We start from the raw sequence: 13990 nt of genomic DNA, 5'->3' as shown, positions 1-13990 counted from the left end.
GGGTTGAACACCTCTAATGGGAGGTTTTGGGAGAAGGGGGCGGGGGCTTCTGGCTTACAGATACAACATGGCGGTTTGTTTTCCTGTTCTGTGGCACTGGTCCCAGAGGACACAGCAGCACGGGGTGTGTTTTGTGGGTCCTTGGTGCTGAGCTTCTAGCTTATTGGCCCTTATACTCCCTTTAGCACTGAGGATGTTCCCTCTCTGGGTAATGAAACGTCTTGCTAGAAAGTCAACAGGCTGAGAGCACCAAGGGCCTCACAGTCCTTCTCACTCCACAAACCTCTTCCTTCCTAACACTGATGATGATCCCTAATTGGGTCATGAAACATCTGCAAGAAAACCACCAAGGTCAGAGAGCACCAGGGACCCTCATGGTCTTCTTCCTCCAACCCTTCCTCCTTCCTCCTGATGATGTTTCCTAGTTGGGTCATGAAACGTCTGCAAGAAAACCACCAAGCTCAGAGAGCACCCAGGGCCCCACAGTTCAACCCTGAACTCCAAAAATCCCCTCCCACTGGTGTGTCTTCCTTTGCCTGTTTTATCCTTGACCAGTTACAACACTGGGGAAAAAAAGCAACACGTTATATCTAAGATACAACTAAGGGGAAACGCCCCAACCCTGAAAACCAACAACCAGTGGGACCCCCAAAGCTGAGGGTGCCCCATCACTGGAGGCTTCTGAAGGAGAGATTCGACCACCATTTGCCTGAAATGATAAAAGACTCTCGCTTGAGTGTGGAGGGGGGGGGTTGGACTAGATGACCTCCAGGTGTCCCTTCGAACTCTCTTATTCTATGGCCTAGGAAACATTTCCCACTCTTCGTTCGCAACCGACTAAAAAAAATCCCCCACCCATTTGGAACGGAGAACATTTCCTTTCGCATCTCTCCAGGTGGTATCGGGTCGCAAATCCCCGTCCCCCAATGTCTGTGCCCCCCTCGCCTCCCCGCAATTCACCAGGAGAAGCTGCTCTAAAGCTTTATTCCCCAGGAAGGCGGCCGTCCCCTCAGTAGCGCTCCCGTTTCTTCCGGATGGCCTTTGGCTTGATGTTCATGCGCCTCCAGACGGCTGCGGTGCTGCGGTCCAGTTTGGTGACGCCGCTGAAGTCGAAGTTCTTCAGCTGGGGCAAGGTGGACAGGACGTAACTCCTAGGGAGGGAGGGAGGGGGGGACAGAGGAGGGGGGGTCATTCCCCTTGCTCCCTGGGCAGGACCCTTCTCCTTCCCCTCTCCTCCCCTCCCCTCAAAGCGCTGGAAGCCACGGAAGGCTGCCAAAGGCGGGGAGGGCAAAAGGGATGAACGCCACATGCAGGCAGTCCTCAACTTGCAACAGCTCATTTAATGACTGGAAGTTAACGGCAGCACTGGAAAAGTGACTTAGGGCCTGTGGGATGACCCAAAGGGGCGTGACACGAAAATAAAGTCACCAAAGTAGAATAAATTCCCTTTAATTGCCTCCAACTTGGACCCCAATGTCCAATTATCCTCAGCTGGAGATCAAACTCTTCCAAAAACAGTCTACGAAGGGAGTAAATGCAGTCCGAGCCCAAAGTAAAGATAATTAGAAATAAAAAAAACCAACACAAACCACACTGAAGTCATTAACACGGCAGGCCAGGATGATACATGGCAGACTTCCAAAAGATAACGCAGCACCCACAGTTGGGAGGACGCCAAAACCCAGAGAAGCCTCAAGCAAGATAATGCACGCTTTGCTTCCAGCCCCACTTATATCCTGTTCTCCCAGCTGCAACTAATGAAAGGGAATCAGGGCCCTTCCCTCCCCCGTAAGCCATGTTGCTCCCTTCTCTGTTCCTGCTGTGCCCTAGGATGCAGAGGGGGTGGCCCTGGGTCTTCCTCTGAACGCCCAGCCGGACTGTGCCCTTCTTTGGTTTCCTCCACAGCCATGGAGCCCCACTCCCTGTTAACTCGCTTAACAACGGCAGCGATTCCCTGAACGAATGGGGGCAAGAAAGCTTGTAAAATAGGTGGAAAATAGAACAACGCTCTCACTGAAGTGACAGAAACATCGGGCTCAATGGTGGTCATAAGTTGAGGACTACCTGTCCTAAGAAGAGACTGGACAGCCCCTTGTCCAAAAGGCTGTGGGGGTGGGGGGGTCTCCTGCTTGAGCGGGGGTTGGACTAGAAGACCTCCAAGGTCCCTTCCAAATCTGTTGCCTTTGTCTCAAGGAATCCTTCCGATCTACATGAGGATGCAAGCCAAGAGGTATGTCGTCTCCTCCTCCTCCTCACAAAACAGGTGAAAGGTCAGCTTCTCGTGGGTTGGCAGAGGTCCAAGGAGAGCAGAGAAGTTGAAGAAGATGGCCCACCCAGTTGGACTTCCTGCGTGGCCTGGAACCAGCTCACTCCATAAGAGCTGATGGACCTTGGAGACCAACGATGGAAGAGGACAATGGGTAGGGCAGGAGGACCAGTTGAACTAGGGCAGGTATCTCCAACCTTGGCAACATTGCAACTTGTGGGACTTCAACTCCCAGAATTCCTCAGCCAGCACGTGCTGGCTGAGGAATTCTGGGAGTTGAAGTCCAAACTCGTAAAGTTGCCACGGTTGGAGATATCTGAACAAGAGAATAATCCAGGTCCTTCCGGGCTGTTTAGGATTGATTTTCCCTGTGTCAATCAGAGGTAGTAGGAAGTTGCAATTGACGTGATGAGTCATTGCTCCCATCAGTCTCTCCGTAGGGCATTGCGTAACCTTGTGTGTTCTCAAAAGCCTTGTGACATTTCAGAGGTTGGTTTCCATGACTCAGGAAGAGAGGCCATGCTTTCTGCATACCCAAGAAGGGGGACGATTTGTCCAAATTTACTAAAAACGGCACCAACACCAATTGGAAGCGGTGTTCTCGTCTGGCAAAATCTGTTGCAAAAAACCTGAAGCCCCCCCCCCCCCTCAAGGAGGATGGTTCTGAAGGATTCCACGGTGGGGAGACACACCTTGTCCTTTTGGTATTGGGGACTGGAGTCTATCCAACCCAAAAGGAAGCCCTGGATCTAGTTCTGGGAAGACTCCCAGGGAGAGGGGGTGCATCCATTGAAATCAACCGCTCGGACACAGAAAGAGAAAGCGGGGGACGTGCTTCTCACGGGGCATGGAATTTAGGGGTTTTAATGCGAAGTTTCTGGGATCTGGAGAACAGCCGCTCCGAGTCCAGGATAACCGGGCGGGAAGGGACCTCGGAGAATCGTGCTTCTTTTCCCTGATGGAAGAGGGAATCGGAAAGCTCATCCTTTCACTTTCAAGCCCCACGCTTCTGGGACAGCGTGGGACAAGCAGCCCAAGACTGGCAAAGGCTTCCATGCAAAGTTCCTTTGGATTGAATTAGGCATCCTCACAATATAACTCACAATTATGCTGAGATCCACCTTAACATCCAATCTTTGCCTCGATAGTGTGAAAAGATGGTTATCTTCGACCCACAGCATAGGAGGCCCAGGTAAGAATGCCCCAAAACTCCCCCAGCCCAACCAGAGATCAATTCAGTGACCAATCAGGATTACAGATGTGACCACGTGACATGAGCTACATCTCCCAAGAGGCATGAACTACATTTCCCATGAAACATTCCCAGCTCTTGTTCCTAAATTAACTATCTACTGTCTGTCAAGCCCCTGTTGGAGTTTGATTCCGAGGGAAAGGTCGAACAGCTGACAGGGAGTGGGAGTCTGGCTCCGGAGGCTGTGGAGGAAACTCGGGAAGGGCACAGTCCGGCTGGGCACTCAGAGGAAGACCCAGGCCCATCCCCTCTTCATCCTAGGGTACACAGGAGGAACAGAGAAGGGAGTAACATGGGCTATGGGGGAGAAAAGGGCCCTGATTCCCTTCATTAGCTGCAGCTGGGAAAACAGGATTTAAAAAGGGCATTTGCGCACAGAACCTTGCTGGAAGCAAAGCGTGAATTATCTTTGTTTGTCAAGTCTTATCTGGGTTCCGGTGTCGTCCTAACTGTGTGTGTTTCATTTTCTTTTGAAGTCTGCAATTCCTTATCCTGCCCTGTCTCATTCATTGCTGCAGCAAAATTGGTTTGTGCTGTTTTTTATTTATAATTTAGATGTACTTTGGGTTCAGACTGAATGTCTTTCCTTTAAAAACTGTTCTTGGGAGTTTTTTTTCCTCCAGCCGATGATAACTGGACATTGGGGGCCAAGTTGGAGGAATTAAAGGGACTTTACCTACTTTGGGGACTTCGTTGCTTTTGTGCCGCGCCCCTTTGGGTCATCACACAGTCTAACCAGCACAGGTGACATTGGACGGTTCTCCGAGTTACTCAAAATTCCCGCTATCAGTTCTCCAGAACTGGTCAGAACCGGCTGAAGATCCACCTCTGCCTGCAACGGTTCTTCGCCTGTCTTAGCCTGGAGCAAAGCTTCCAGCGGTTTACCTGTAGCCCTTCTCCTCTTCGATGGGGTTTCCGTGCAGGGTCAGGTTGCGCAGGTGAGGCAACACGGCCAGCTTGTCCACTTCGGAGAGATGCTGGATGCTGTTGCCATGAAGGTTCAGGTTCCGGAGGTTGTAGAAGGTGGTCAGCACCTGGGAAAGAAGGGCAAGAATAATAATGGTGGGCGTGGGGGGGAAAGAGTTGACTCTAGTTTTAGTTTTACGGCTTGGTTGTTCCTTGTTGGCTTTCCTGAGCACCTGCGAAGGGCTCTGGTTATGCCTTTCAGGTCGGCTGCCCAGCCCATTCCTTAAGGCCCCTTGGCTATTAAGGGTGGTATATAGGATGGTCATAAACCGGGCATCCAGTCTCTCTCTGCCCCCACCCCCCCCAAAATCTCCTCTGAGGTGGATTTAGGCCTCTGTGCTTTGTGGAGGAACCCAGCAACGTTTAATTGAATGGAATACCGGTGGTCCTCAACTTACGACCACAACCAAGCCCAAAGTTCACGTTCAGTGAGAATATCAACTAAAAAGATACTCCTTTGGTCTTTATAGCTGCCGGCAGACAGGAAGCGGGGGGAACAGTGCATTCCTTAAGTGCCTAGATAATCACCCTGGCAGCCCAAAGTTGTCGGAGCGCAAGTGTATGACTGGAGAGCCTGATGGATGACTCTTGGCTATGGATGTGTCCCATTGGAGAATAGACATCCAGGGGGTAGGTGGGGGGAAGACCGGAGTCAAGGGGGAAACGAATGGTGTGTCAGAGTCCGCTGCATCCAGCTAACACCTTCCTATTATATATGATGAGTTAATATACATAGTTTAGAAAGGGGGGGCTTAGCATACCGGGTCGATGTTGGGCAGGTCGTTGAAGGAGAGGTCAATCCAGTAGATGTCCAGGGGATACTCCAGCAGCTTCTCCATAATGTCTGGGAAATCAGTCAGGTCGTTGAGGGTGTTGTTGTTCAGTCGGACGGCCTGGGTCAGTAGGCGGCCCCCCTCCAAGCGCCGGATGGGCCTGAGCCCGGGACGGGGCTCCTCGGTCAGCAGGTCTGGAGGGCAGCAAAGAGGGCAGAGGGAGGGCGCCTGCTGTGCCGGGAGCAACTGGGCACCGGCTGGCAGCAGGGGCCACCTGCACAGGGCCCCACAGCTCTGGAGCATGAGCAGAGTGCACTTCTCACTGTCAGGAAGCTGCTAGGAGATTCTCAACCATCCAGGTCACGGTTGAGCCCCCCCAAAAGTGCTTAAAAAAACAACAACAGGCAACTGAACTTCCTTGTTTTTTTAAATGCTTAATTTCTCATCCAAGCTTCTTCAGGCCTGAGGAAGTTCTGAAAGTTTTGGGTTGAGAAGCGAAACATTTTCAAAGAGAAAAACAAAGTCCAGGTGCCTTTTGGATGGGGGAAAAAAAACAACTTTTTATCACTTGTTCTGAGAGAAACAGAAGAAGGATCTTCCCTTTTGGCAAAGCAGCAACTGAAATTTTATTTTTATCTCACCTTATTTTTACAAATAACTCAAGGTGGCAAACATCTCCAACGTATCTTCCTCCTCCTATTTTCCCCATAACAACCAACCTGAGAGGTGGGCCTGTGGGCCGAGACAGGGAGGGACTGGCCCAAACTCACCCAGATACCTTTAACGGCTAAGATGGGACTAGAACTCCCTGTCTCCTGGTGGGGGAGTCCCCAAGGTCATCCAGCTGGCTTTCATGCCTAAGTCGGGACTAGAACTCACTACCTCCTGGCGATTGGCCCACACTCACCCAGCTGTCTTTCCCAGCTAAGGCGGGACTAGAACTCCCCGTCTCCTGGTTTCTAGCCTACCTCAGCCACGAGACCAAGCAGGCTCTAGTGGCCCAGAGTTTGAACCGCAGCAGTGGCACATGGGCTTCCTTTAAAAGTGCGCCCCTGTCCACAGCATCTTCTAATATCCAATATCAAAACCCAGGAATAAAAACCGCGCCAGGCAGGGGATCCGGTCGTACCTTGCATAAAACTGATGCCTCGGAAGGAGAAGTCCAGTGGCGGCGCCTGGAGGGAGGCCTTGGTGTAATTCCAGGACACGCATGTCTTCCCAGCTGTGCTGGCGAAACACAACGGCACACGCCCAGAGATTCGCACACGGCTGAGCCAGGGAGGCTGCCGGGCTGGCTGTTCTGGGACCCCGGAGCTCTGTCCACACCTTCTAGGTTTGGGGAGGGGGATTGTGGCCGGAGGGAGGGAGAGAAGGGCCACGCTCCAGGGAATGGTCATCCCCAAGGGGCAGGGTGGCAATGAGGCCTTCGAGGCAAGAAGTGTGCATTGCGTGAAACCTGCCGTGGCCACCTTGACTCTTCTGACCACGCGCTCTGGACAGCCCCGTTCCAGGGTGACTCCATAAAGCGGGGGTCCCCCAAACTTGGCCCCTTTAAGACGTGTGGAATTCTGCGAGTTGAAGTCCGCAAGTGGCCAAGTTTGGAGACCCCTCCTATAAACCATGGCTCACAAATCCCCACGGGAGCCCAAACCAAGCCACAGGACGTCAGTGTGGGACATGATCATCCTCGGAAGCCAGGGCCGGCTGCTTCGTGTGGGGTGGGCTACCCCAGGGGTTGTGCCAAGAATGTTTGCCCTGTGGAGCCAACGGGCAGCAGCAGCAGCCGGAGCTGAGCAGCGCCAGCCGTGGAAGTCCTGCGCCCGACTGGTGACATCAATTTAAGGCACGTATGTGATAAATCCATAAAAAAGACTGGACCGGATCCCAGGCAGGTCTCAAGAGGTCTGGCCTGGAATCTTGGAGGAGGGAGGAAGGGAGGGAGGGAGGGAGGAAAGAAGGAAGGAAGGAAGGAAGGAAGGAAGGAAGGAAGGAAGGAAGGAAGGAAGGAAGGAAGGAAGGAAGGAAAAAAAAACAAGAAAGATTAGGGAAGGAGGAGGGAGGAAGGAGGTGGTAAAGGGAGGGAAGATGGAAGAAAGGAAGGGGAAAAACAAGAAGGAAAGGATTAGGGAAGGAAAGAGTGAAGGAAGAAAGGAAAAAATGAGGAAAGGTTGGAAGGGAGGGAATGAAGGAGAGAGGAAGGAGAAGGGAGGAAGAGGACAGGAAGGAAGGAAGGAAGGAAAAAAGACAAGGAGGAAAGGATTAGGGAAGGAGGGAGTGAGCAGGGAGGAAGAGCGGGAGGAGGGGAGGAAGGGAGGATGGAAGGAAGGAAAAAAGACAAGAAGGAAAGGATTAGGGAAGAAGGGAGGGAGGAGGAGCTCTCTGAGTTTGGTGGTTTTCTTGCAGATGTTTTATGACCCAACTAAGTATCATCATCAGTGTGAGGGAGTGTGAGGATGGAAAGAAGGAAAAAAAAGACAAGAAAGATTAGGGAAGGAGGAGAGAGGGAGGAGGTGGTAAAGGGAGGTAGAATGGAAGAAAGGAAAGGGAAAAACAAGAAGGAAAGGATTAGGGAAGGAAAGAGTGAAGGAAGAAAGGAAAAAATGAGGAAAGGTTGGAAGGAAGAGGAGGGAATGAAGGAGAGAGGAAGGAGAAGGGAGGAAGAGGAAAGGAAGGAAGGAAGGAAGAAGAGTAAGAAAGGAAGGAAAGAAGGAAGGAAGGGGAGGAGGTGGAGATGGTTGTTAGAATTCTGACTTTCAGCCTCGAAGATACAGGGAGTTGCCGACCTATAATCAGAATTGGGACCAGACGTTTGGGCGCTAAGACAGTAAGTGAGTCATGCTCCGTTTCATGACTTTCCTGCTGTGGTCACTAAGAGATTCTGGTTTCCCCCATGGACTTCACTTGTCGGGAGGTCAGAAATGGCGATCACGTGCAAGAGGCGGAGATTGTTGCTCAGCCACACCCACCTTTTCGCTGGGGAATTCTGGGAGTTGAAGTCCATGCGGCTTAAAATGGTCCAGTTCGAAAGTCCCGATCATCCCGTCCCACATGTGGCTTCAAGCTGTCCTTCTGCACCCCATTAGCTCCACATACCAATGGGGGGGCTACAAAAGTTTAGCCACTGGCTTTTGCAGCCAGAGCTTTTTTGGGGGGGGAGCGGGGGAGACCCCTTTCTTTATGATGCGACGCCATTGGGGTGTACCATCCCTCAAAGCACACAAGGACAGTTGCACTGTGCAGGAGAACTGAGTGCGAATCACGGTTTCCTCCAGGTGGCCCCCACCCCTCTCCTTTCCCTCCCGTTATCTGTTCAGCCGAAATTGCCATATTATTTTGGAGGTCAGTGCTTGCCCCACAGCCGGTTCTACTCCTACGCCAGGAAAGAGACGCCCTCGGGGCAGAGAGAGAGAGAGAGAGAGAGAGAGAGAGAGAGATGGGAGGCACAGAGGAGAGACTGGAATAATTCACGGGCGCTTCTTGCAGCTCTGCAAATCCCTGGTGAGGCTGGGAGAAGAAATTACCCACCTGGGAAAAGAAAGAGCGGAGCTTGCCTGGAGAAGAAACGGAAAAACAGAATTAACAGACAAAAGAAAATATCTGCAGCTCAGGGGTTCGAACGGTGGGGTCCTTGCTGTTCTCTGAGCTTGGCGGTTTGCTTGGAGACCGTTGGTGGTCCAGCTAGGTGTAACATAATCCGTGGTGGAAGGGAAGGGGGCTTGAAGAGAGGAGGAGGAGGAGGAGCAGGAGGAGGAGGAGGAGGAAGAGGAGGAGGACGACAGTGGGGTCCTTGGTGCTCTCTGAGTTTGGTGGTTTTCTTGCAGGTGTTTTATGACCCAACTAAGTATCATCATCAGTGTGAGGGAGTGTGGGGTTTGAGCTCTGTTTATATATAAGAACTTGCCCTGTCAGTGTTGGTGGGGTTGTGATTTTTCTCCTTGGACCTTCCTTCATTAATGTACTATTTTCTGCTTTGTTGTTTGTCTGGTGCCAATCCCTGCTTATCTGGGTATAGGCTGCAGATAAGCTCCCTCCTCCCATTGAGCGGTGATAGTTAGTTACCTAGATGGGCCCTTTTGCAAGAAAACCAAGCCCAAAAAGCACCAAGGATTCTCACATTCCTCCTCTTCCTCCAGCACTGATAATGTTCCCTAGTTGGGTCATGAGACGTCTGCAAGATAACCACCAAATTTGGAGAGCACCAAGGGCCTCACAGTTCTCCACCACCTCCTCCTCCTCCTTCCCCCGTTCTGGCATTGGGGATTGTTGCTCACTTGAGAAATGAAATGTTTGCAAGAGACCAGCTTAGAGAGAACCAAGGACCCCACAGAATTAACACCAGGAAGTACAAGAACTACGTTGCAGTCCGAAGTGGACTCCCTAAGGCAGGTGAGTTCCTACAACTTCAGGAGAATCCTGCTGACAGGGATTCTGGGCCGGGCGCCCTCTGCACATGGCTCTGCCCTTCTTCCAGCTCCCTTGGCCAGCCAAAGGGAGAGAAACCGCCAAAGACCGGAAGGGAAGAGGATTCTACTCCCTCTAGCAGCTAAAGCTAAGATGAGAACCAGTGAGTGGAACTTTTACAATGAGAGAGATCCATTCTAAATCCAAGGAGGAATCTTTAGATTGTGAGAGCTATTAGGCTGTGGAACAGCCCGACTCATGGAGAGATTGGACAGCCTCTTGTCTGAAAGGGTTTGGGGTTTCCTCCTTGAGCAGTGGGTTGGACTAGAGGACCTCCGAGGTCCCTTCCAGCTGTGTCATTCTGTTGCCCTAAAGGGCTGGCTGATGGAAGGGGAATTCAGTGAACTTCGGGGGGTTTTGTGAGGTCGCTGGACGTGGGGCAGTTTAGAAAGCTCTTAATTCACCGTCGTCATCATCAAGGGCGCAGAACTGCGGCCAGCCCACCCGGCATTCAGCGCACCCCTTTCGCAGCCGGGAGGGGGTCTTTGCAGGACTCCCACCCGCCCACCCACCCAAGAGCCACAGGATGTCGGAGCCCAAGCCTGGTATGGCGGGGTCCCACAAGTCAGCGGTGGATGTTGGGATCTCCCAGAAGGTAGCACTTTGGGAAGCCCAGGCTGCGCTGCTCTGACCCCTATGTTCGGATCGCGCGCACCCCCACTGGATCGGGCGCAGAGGGCGGCAGCAAGCGCTCTTTGCCCCTGGCGCACACGGGGAAGCGTGCAAAACAGGTGCAACCTTGCACGGGTGCAGCTCCGGGGCTGCTTAGGGATCGGGGTGGGGGGGCTTCGCGCAGAACGGCGCGGCCCCCCACTCAAATCCGGACCGCCGGTCTCCCGGGATGCGCGCCCTCCTCCCTTGGCCGTGGCTGGGGATGATGGAAGCAGGAGTGCAATCTGCAGCGGGGCTTTCCTCCACCTTTCCCACCTGCCTCTGACCCCCTCGCCCGCCCCCCGCCTTGCAAGCGCGCCCCCCACCCCTCCCAGCCGCGCGCGCGCGCGCGTAGACCCACCATTCTCGCCCGGAGCCCGGCTTCGCCGCCGCACATTGGAATGCGGAGGCGGGGCGTCGCCTAGGCAACAGCAATACAGCCGCGTTCGGAAGCGGGGGGGAAAGGGGGGGAAGACAAGACAAGCGCTCGCCGCGCAAGGGCCGCCGGGAGGTGTAGTCTCCCCGCTCCCCAAGAGCGGAAGCCGGGCGCCTGGGTGCGCGGGGCCTGCCGGGAGGCGTAGTTCCGGGCCGCGCTCACCGTCGCCGCTGCCTCCGCTCCGGCCGCGGCCCGCGGAGAGGCCCGACTCGACCTCGGTGGGGCGTGGGAGGCCCCGACTGGAGCCCGTGAGGCATCCCCAGCACCCCCGCGAGCCCGCGGGTTGGGAGCGGCCCCCTCGGCGCCCCCTCCGAGCCGCCGGCCTTGCCCCTCTCACGACGGCCCTGCCAGGTGGGACGGCCGAGCAGGTAGGCCTTGGCGGGGGGGAGGAGGAGGAGGAGGGGCTCGGGGTGTGCCTTTGTCTGTGGGAGGGGGAGGTATGGTGTCTGCCGTCCCCCGGTCCCGAAAGTGGCCCGATTAAGTGGGTCGTGGGGACGCGGCTGGGCAAGATGCGGGTCCCCGCCCCCAAAAAAATAACCCTGGCTCGGGAGGGGAGAAAAGAAACACGGGGGTCCAGGTGGGGGCCTCGAAAGAAGAGGAGGCAGTGGGATGGGGGGGCTCTTTTACTCCCCCACCCCCCAAAACGATGCTTCGGGTGCCCTTCCTATGGGGCGGGGGACCTTCTTCATTTCATTTCGGAGCTCTGCTCAAGGGCGGGAATTCTGTGTTGGGGGAGGGTGCAATTCATTTCTCCTTCGGGGTGCAATTCTGCATGGGGACCCCAAAAGACCCCCTCCCCCTGGGCAGCCTCCTTCTCCCGTGTCCAGATGTGCCCCCCACTCCCACCCTGCAGAATCCCTGACTGTCCTTAACAGGGGACTCCACAACTGGGATGCTTTTGTGTGTGTGTGTGTGTGTGTGTGATGGGGAGGTTGTGATCTGTGACTTGGAGGCCTCCTCCTTCCCCCCTACCTCCTCTTCCCCAGTTCCCTGATGCCCTCCAAGCCCAAAATTCCTCTTTGCTTTTAGCTGCCTGGTTCTCTAGTTCAGGGGTCTCCAACCTTGGCCCCTTTAAGACTTGTGGACTTCAACTCCCAGAATTCCCCAGCCAGCCAGGAGTTGTTAGGGTTAGGGTTGCCTGGGGAATTTTGGGAGTTGAAGTCCACAAGTCTTAAAGGGGCCAAGGTTGGAGACCCTCCTCCAGTTGTCCCTGTGTGGTTCTGTTCACAGGCCTGCTAAGTGGGGAAACTTGGGTTGCCAGGACATGTTTTATTCATTTACCTATTGCATTAATTTGATTGCTGTAGCAACCCACCTCAGTCAAGGAGTCTGGGTGGCTTCCGGTGTCCAAAACCATGAAAAAGATAAAAATGCTAAAAAAACATCCAAAATAAATGCACACTGCAGCGGTTGCTGGCTTTACTCCCTGTTGCTGAGGGATCTGGAATCCCAGCCTTCCTGGTGGAGATTTCGGGGGCTGCTCAGTGGTGTGTGGCAGCTTCCAGTGTGTCTTTTGATGTACCTTGCACCCAATAAAAAGAAAAGGAAAAGGAAACAATAAGGAGTATTATAATAATAATAATACAACATCCATTTTTCAAGAAGTACCTGTGTGCATCTGGCTGCTTTCCTTGCCAACTTTGTGAAGTCAATTTTAATTTCAGTATTTATCATTTTGATAGTTGATGTTTTTATCTGATTGCCTTTACTTACTGCTTAGAGTCAATTCATAGCAAGATGGGCAGCATATAAATTTGATTAATACTGCTAGAAGCTCAGGATTGAACTGAGGGTTCAATGGTGCTGGGTGGTTTTCCTGCAGACATTTCATTACATAACTCGGTAACATTCTGGAAGGGAGTAGGGTAGAAAGAGAGCAAACTCCATTCCATTCTGGCACCGATGATGTTCCCTAGTTGGGTCATGAGACGTCTGCAAGAAAACCAAGCTCTGAGAGCACCAAGGACCCCACAGTCCTTTTCCCCGCTCTCTTCTTACTCCTCATCCCTTCTAACACTGATAATGATACCTAGTTAGGTAATGAAACATCTGTAAGAAAACCACCAAGAACCCCACAGTTGTCCTTCTCCTCCTCCTCCTCTTCCCCCCACAAACCCCCACTTCCTTCTAGCACTGATGACTTGCAGTGTATATATTAACATTTTGCCTAGATTAAAAACAAACAAAATAAAATTGAATTTTTGTGGCTAAATGAGCAATGGTGGTTGTGAGTTGCTCCTAGGCGTTAATATCTGAACCTTGGCCTTTTGAACATATGAATGCTTAAAAAAATCAATGTTCAGACACCAGTGTCTGGGCAGGGCCTAGGCCAGAGGTCTCCAAACTTGGCCACTTTAAGACTGGTGGATTTCAACTCCCAGAATTCTCCAGCCAGTAGGGGACCCCCGACCTAGGCCATCTAACCATGGAAACCATTAAAACTAGGTGCAACCCACATAATAACCCTTGCTCGTTTAGCAACAAAAATTTCTGCTCCCAATTGTTCCGTTCCCGCCTTCTTGTCCAGCTGGCTTTCTCAGTTGTAGCCTCCCCCACCCTCAAATTACTGTGATAAGTTGAAGCTGCTGGTCGCTGCCTGGACCTTGTTGGGAGCCAGATGTGCTGTTACCCCCCCCTTTCCCCTCCCTTTACCTGTGGAGGTGGGGAGAGCCGTCGACAGAAATTCAGCGGCACAGACTCCAGCGTTGGACATGTCTGTGCAAGCCAGGTTTGTACGACGGGTGGTGTTGCTTTCAAGTCAGGAAATGTGAAAATCTTTTTTCCGGCTTTCCGCGCCGCGTTTGCATCCCGGTGTCGCCGGGGAGACCCGTCTGGAGGATTCCCAGGGATCTTCCCCCCCCCCCCCTTTGAGGCCGGATCTTTGGAGCTGCATTTCTCTCCCTCTTTGAAACCTCCGTCCTCTTGGCGCCAACTGAAGCGAGGATAAAGACGTGCCTGGAACGCGGCTGCTTCTCAACTCCAACACGCCCTGGAAGGCATTGGCCAATCCTTTTTTGCTGCTGCCTCATTTTTTTTCCTAGAAAGTTTTGTGTCAGTGATATTGTTCTCTAAATATGAATTGCTTTGAGAGTAGAATTGCATTTGATCTGCTATGGAGATTCTTTATTTTGTCAAGCAATTATAAGATAACAGATATAAGTATAAACATAGTTATGGATACATGA

At 52.8% G+C, this 13990-nt stretch overlaps 1 protein-coding gene across 4 annotated transcripts; it reads right to left on the bottom strand.

The window, feature by feature from the left end:
• Positions 1-967: 967 nt before the first annotated feature.
• Positions 968-13650, bottom strand: LRRC51 (leucine rich repeat containing 51). 4 transcript variants are annotated; one of them, XM_026722476.2, is made up of 6 exons: positions 10731-10826; positions 8783-8808; positions 6387-6484; positions 5246-5451; positions 4404-4552; positions 968-1151 (listed from the first exon to the last, which is right to left on the bottom strand). In XM_026722476.2, the coding sequence occupies exons 1-6, from the start codon at positions 10764-10766 to the stop codon at positions 1010-1012; spliced, it is 657 nt and encodes a 218-aa protein (XP_026578261.1). In that variant the 5' UTR covers positions 10767-10826; the 3' UTR covers positions 968-1009. The 4 variants fall into 4 exon arrangements, with proteins under 4 accessions (XP_026578261.1, XP_087792993.1, XP_087792995.1 ...); XM_087936867.1 differs by lacking the exon at positions 10731-10826 and having other exon boundaries at positions 8783-9243; XM_087936869.1 differs by lacking the exons at positions 6387-6484; positions 8783-8808; positions 10731-10826 and adding an exon at positions 13458-13650.
• Positions 13651-13990: the final 340 nt, after the last annotated feature.

The sequence above is a fragment of the Pseudonaja textilis genome, chromosome 7, assembly GCF_049901715.1.
Source record: "Pseudonaja textilis isolate UNSWEBS1 chromosome 7, rPseTex1.2, whole genome shotgun sequence".
NCBI classification, from domain to species: Eukaryota; Metazoa; Chordata; class Lepidosauria; order Squamata; family Elapidae; genus Pseudonaja; species Pseudonaja textilis.
This window is presented reverse-complemented; position numbering and strand designations above follow the sequence as displayed.

What these genes read in the sequence shown, in the direction of transcription:
- LRRC51 (XM_087936866.1), bottom strand. Translation starts at nt 6,879, where the DNA reads ATGGTTTATAGGAGGGGTCTCCAAACTTGGCCACTTGCGGACTTCAAC. An exon ending in AGGCATCAGTTTTATGCAAG is followed by an intron (nt 5,452 to 6,386) that starts GTACGACCGGAT and finishes GCTGCCCTCCAG; the next exon opens with ACCTGCTGACCGAGGAGCCC. An exon ending in GAAGAGGAGAAGGGCTACAG is followed by an intron (nt 1,152 to 4,403) that starts GTAAACCGCTGG and finishes CTCCCTCCCTAG; the next exon opens with GAGTTACGTCCTGTCCACCT.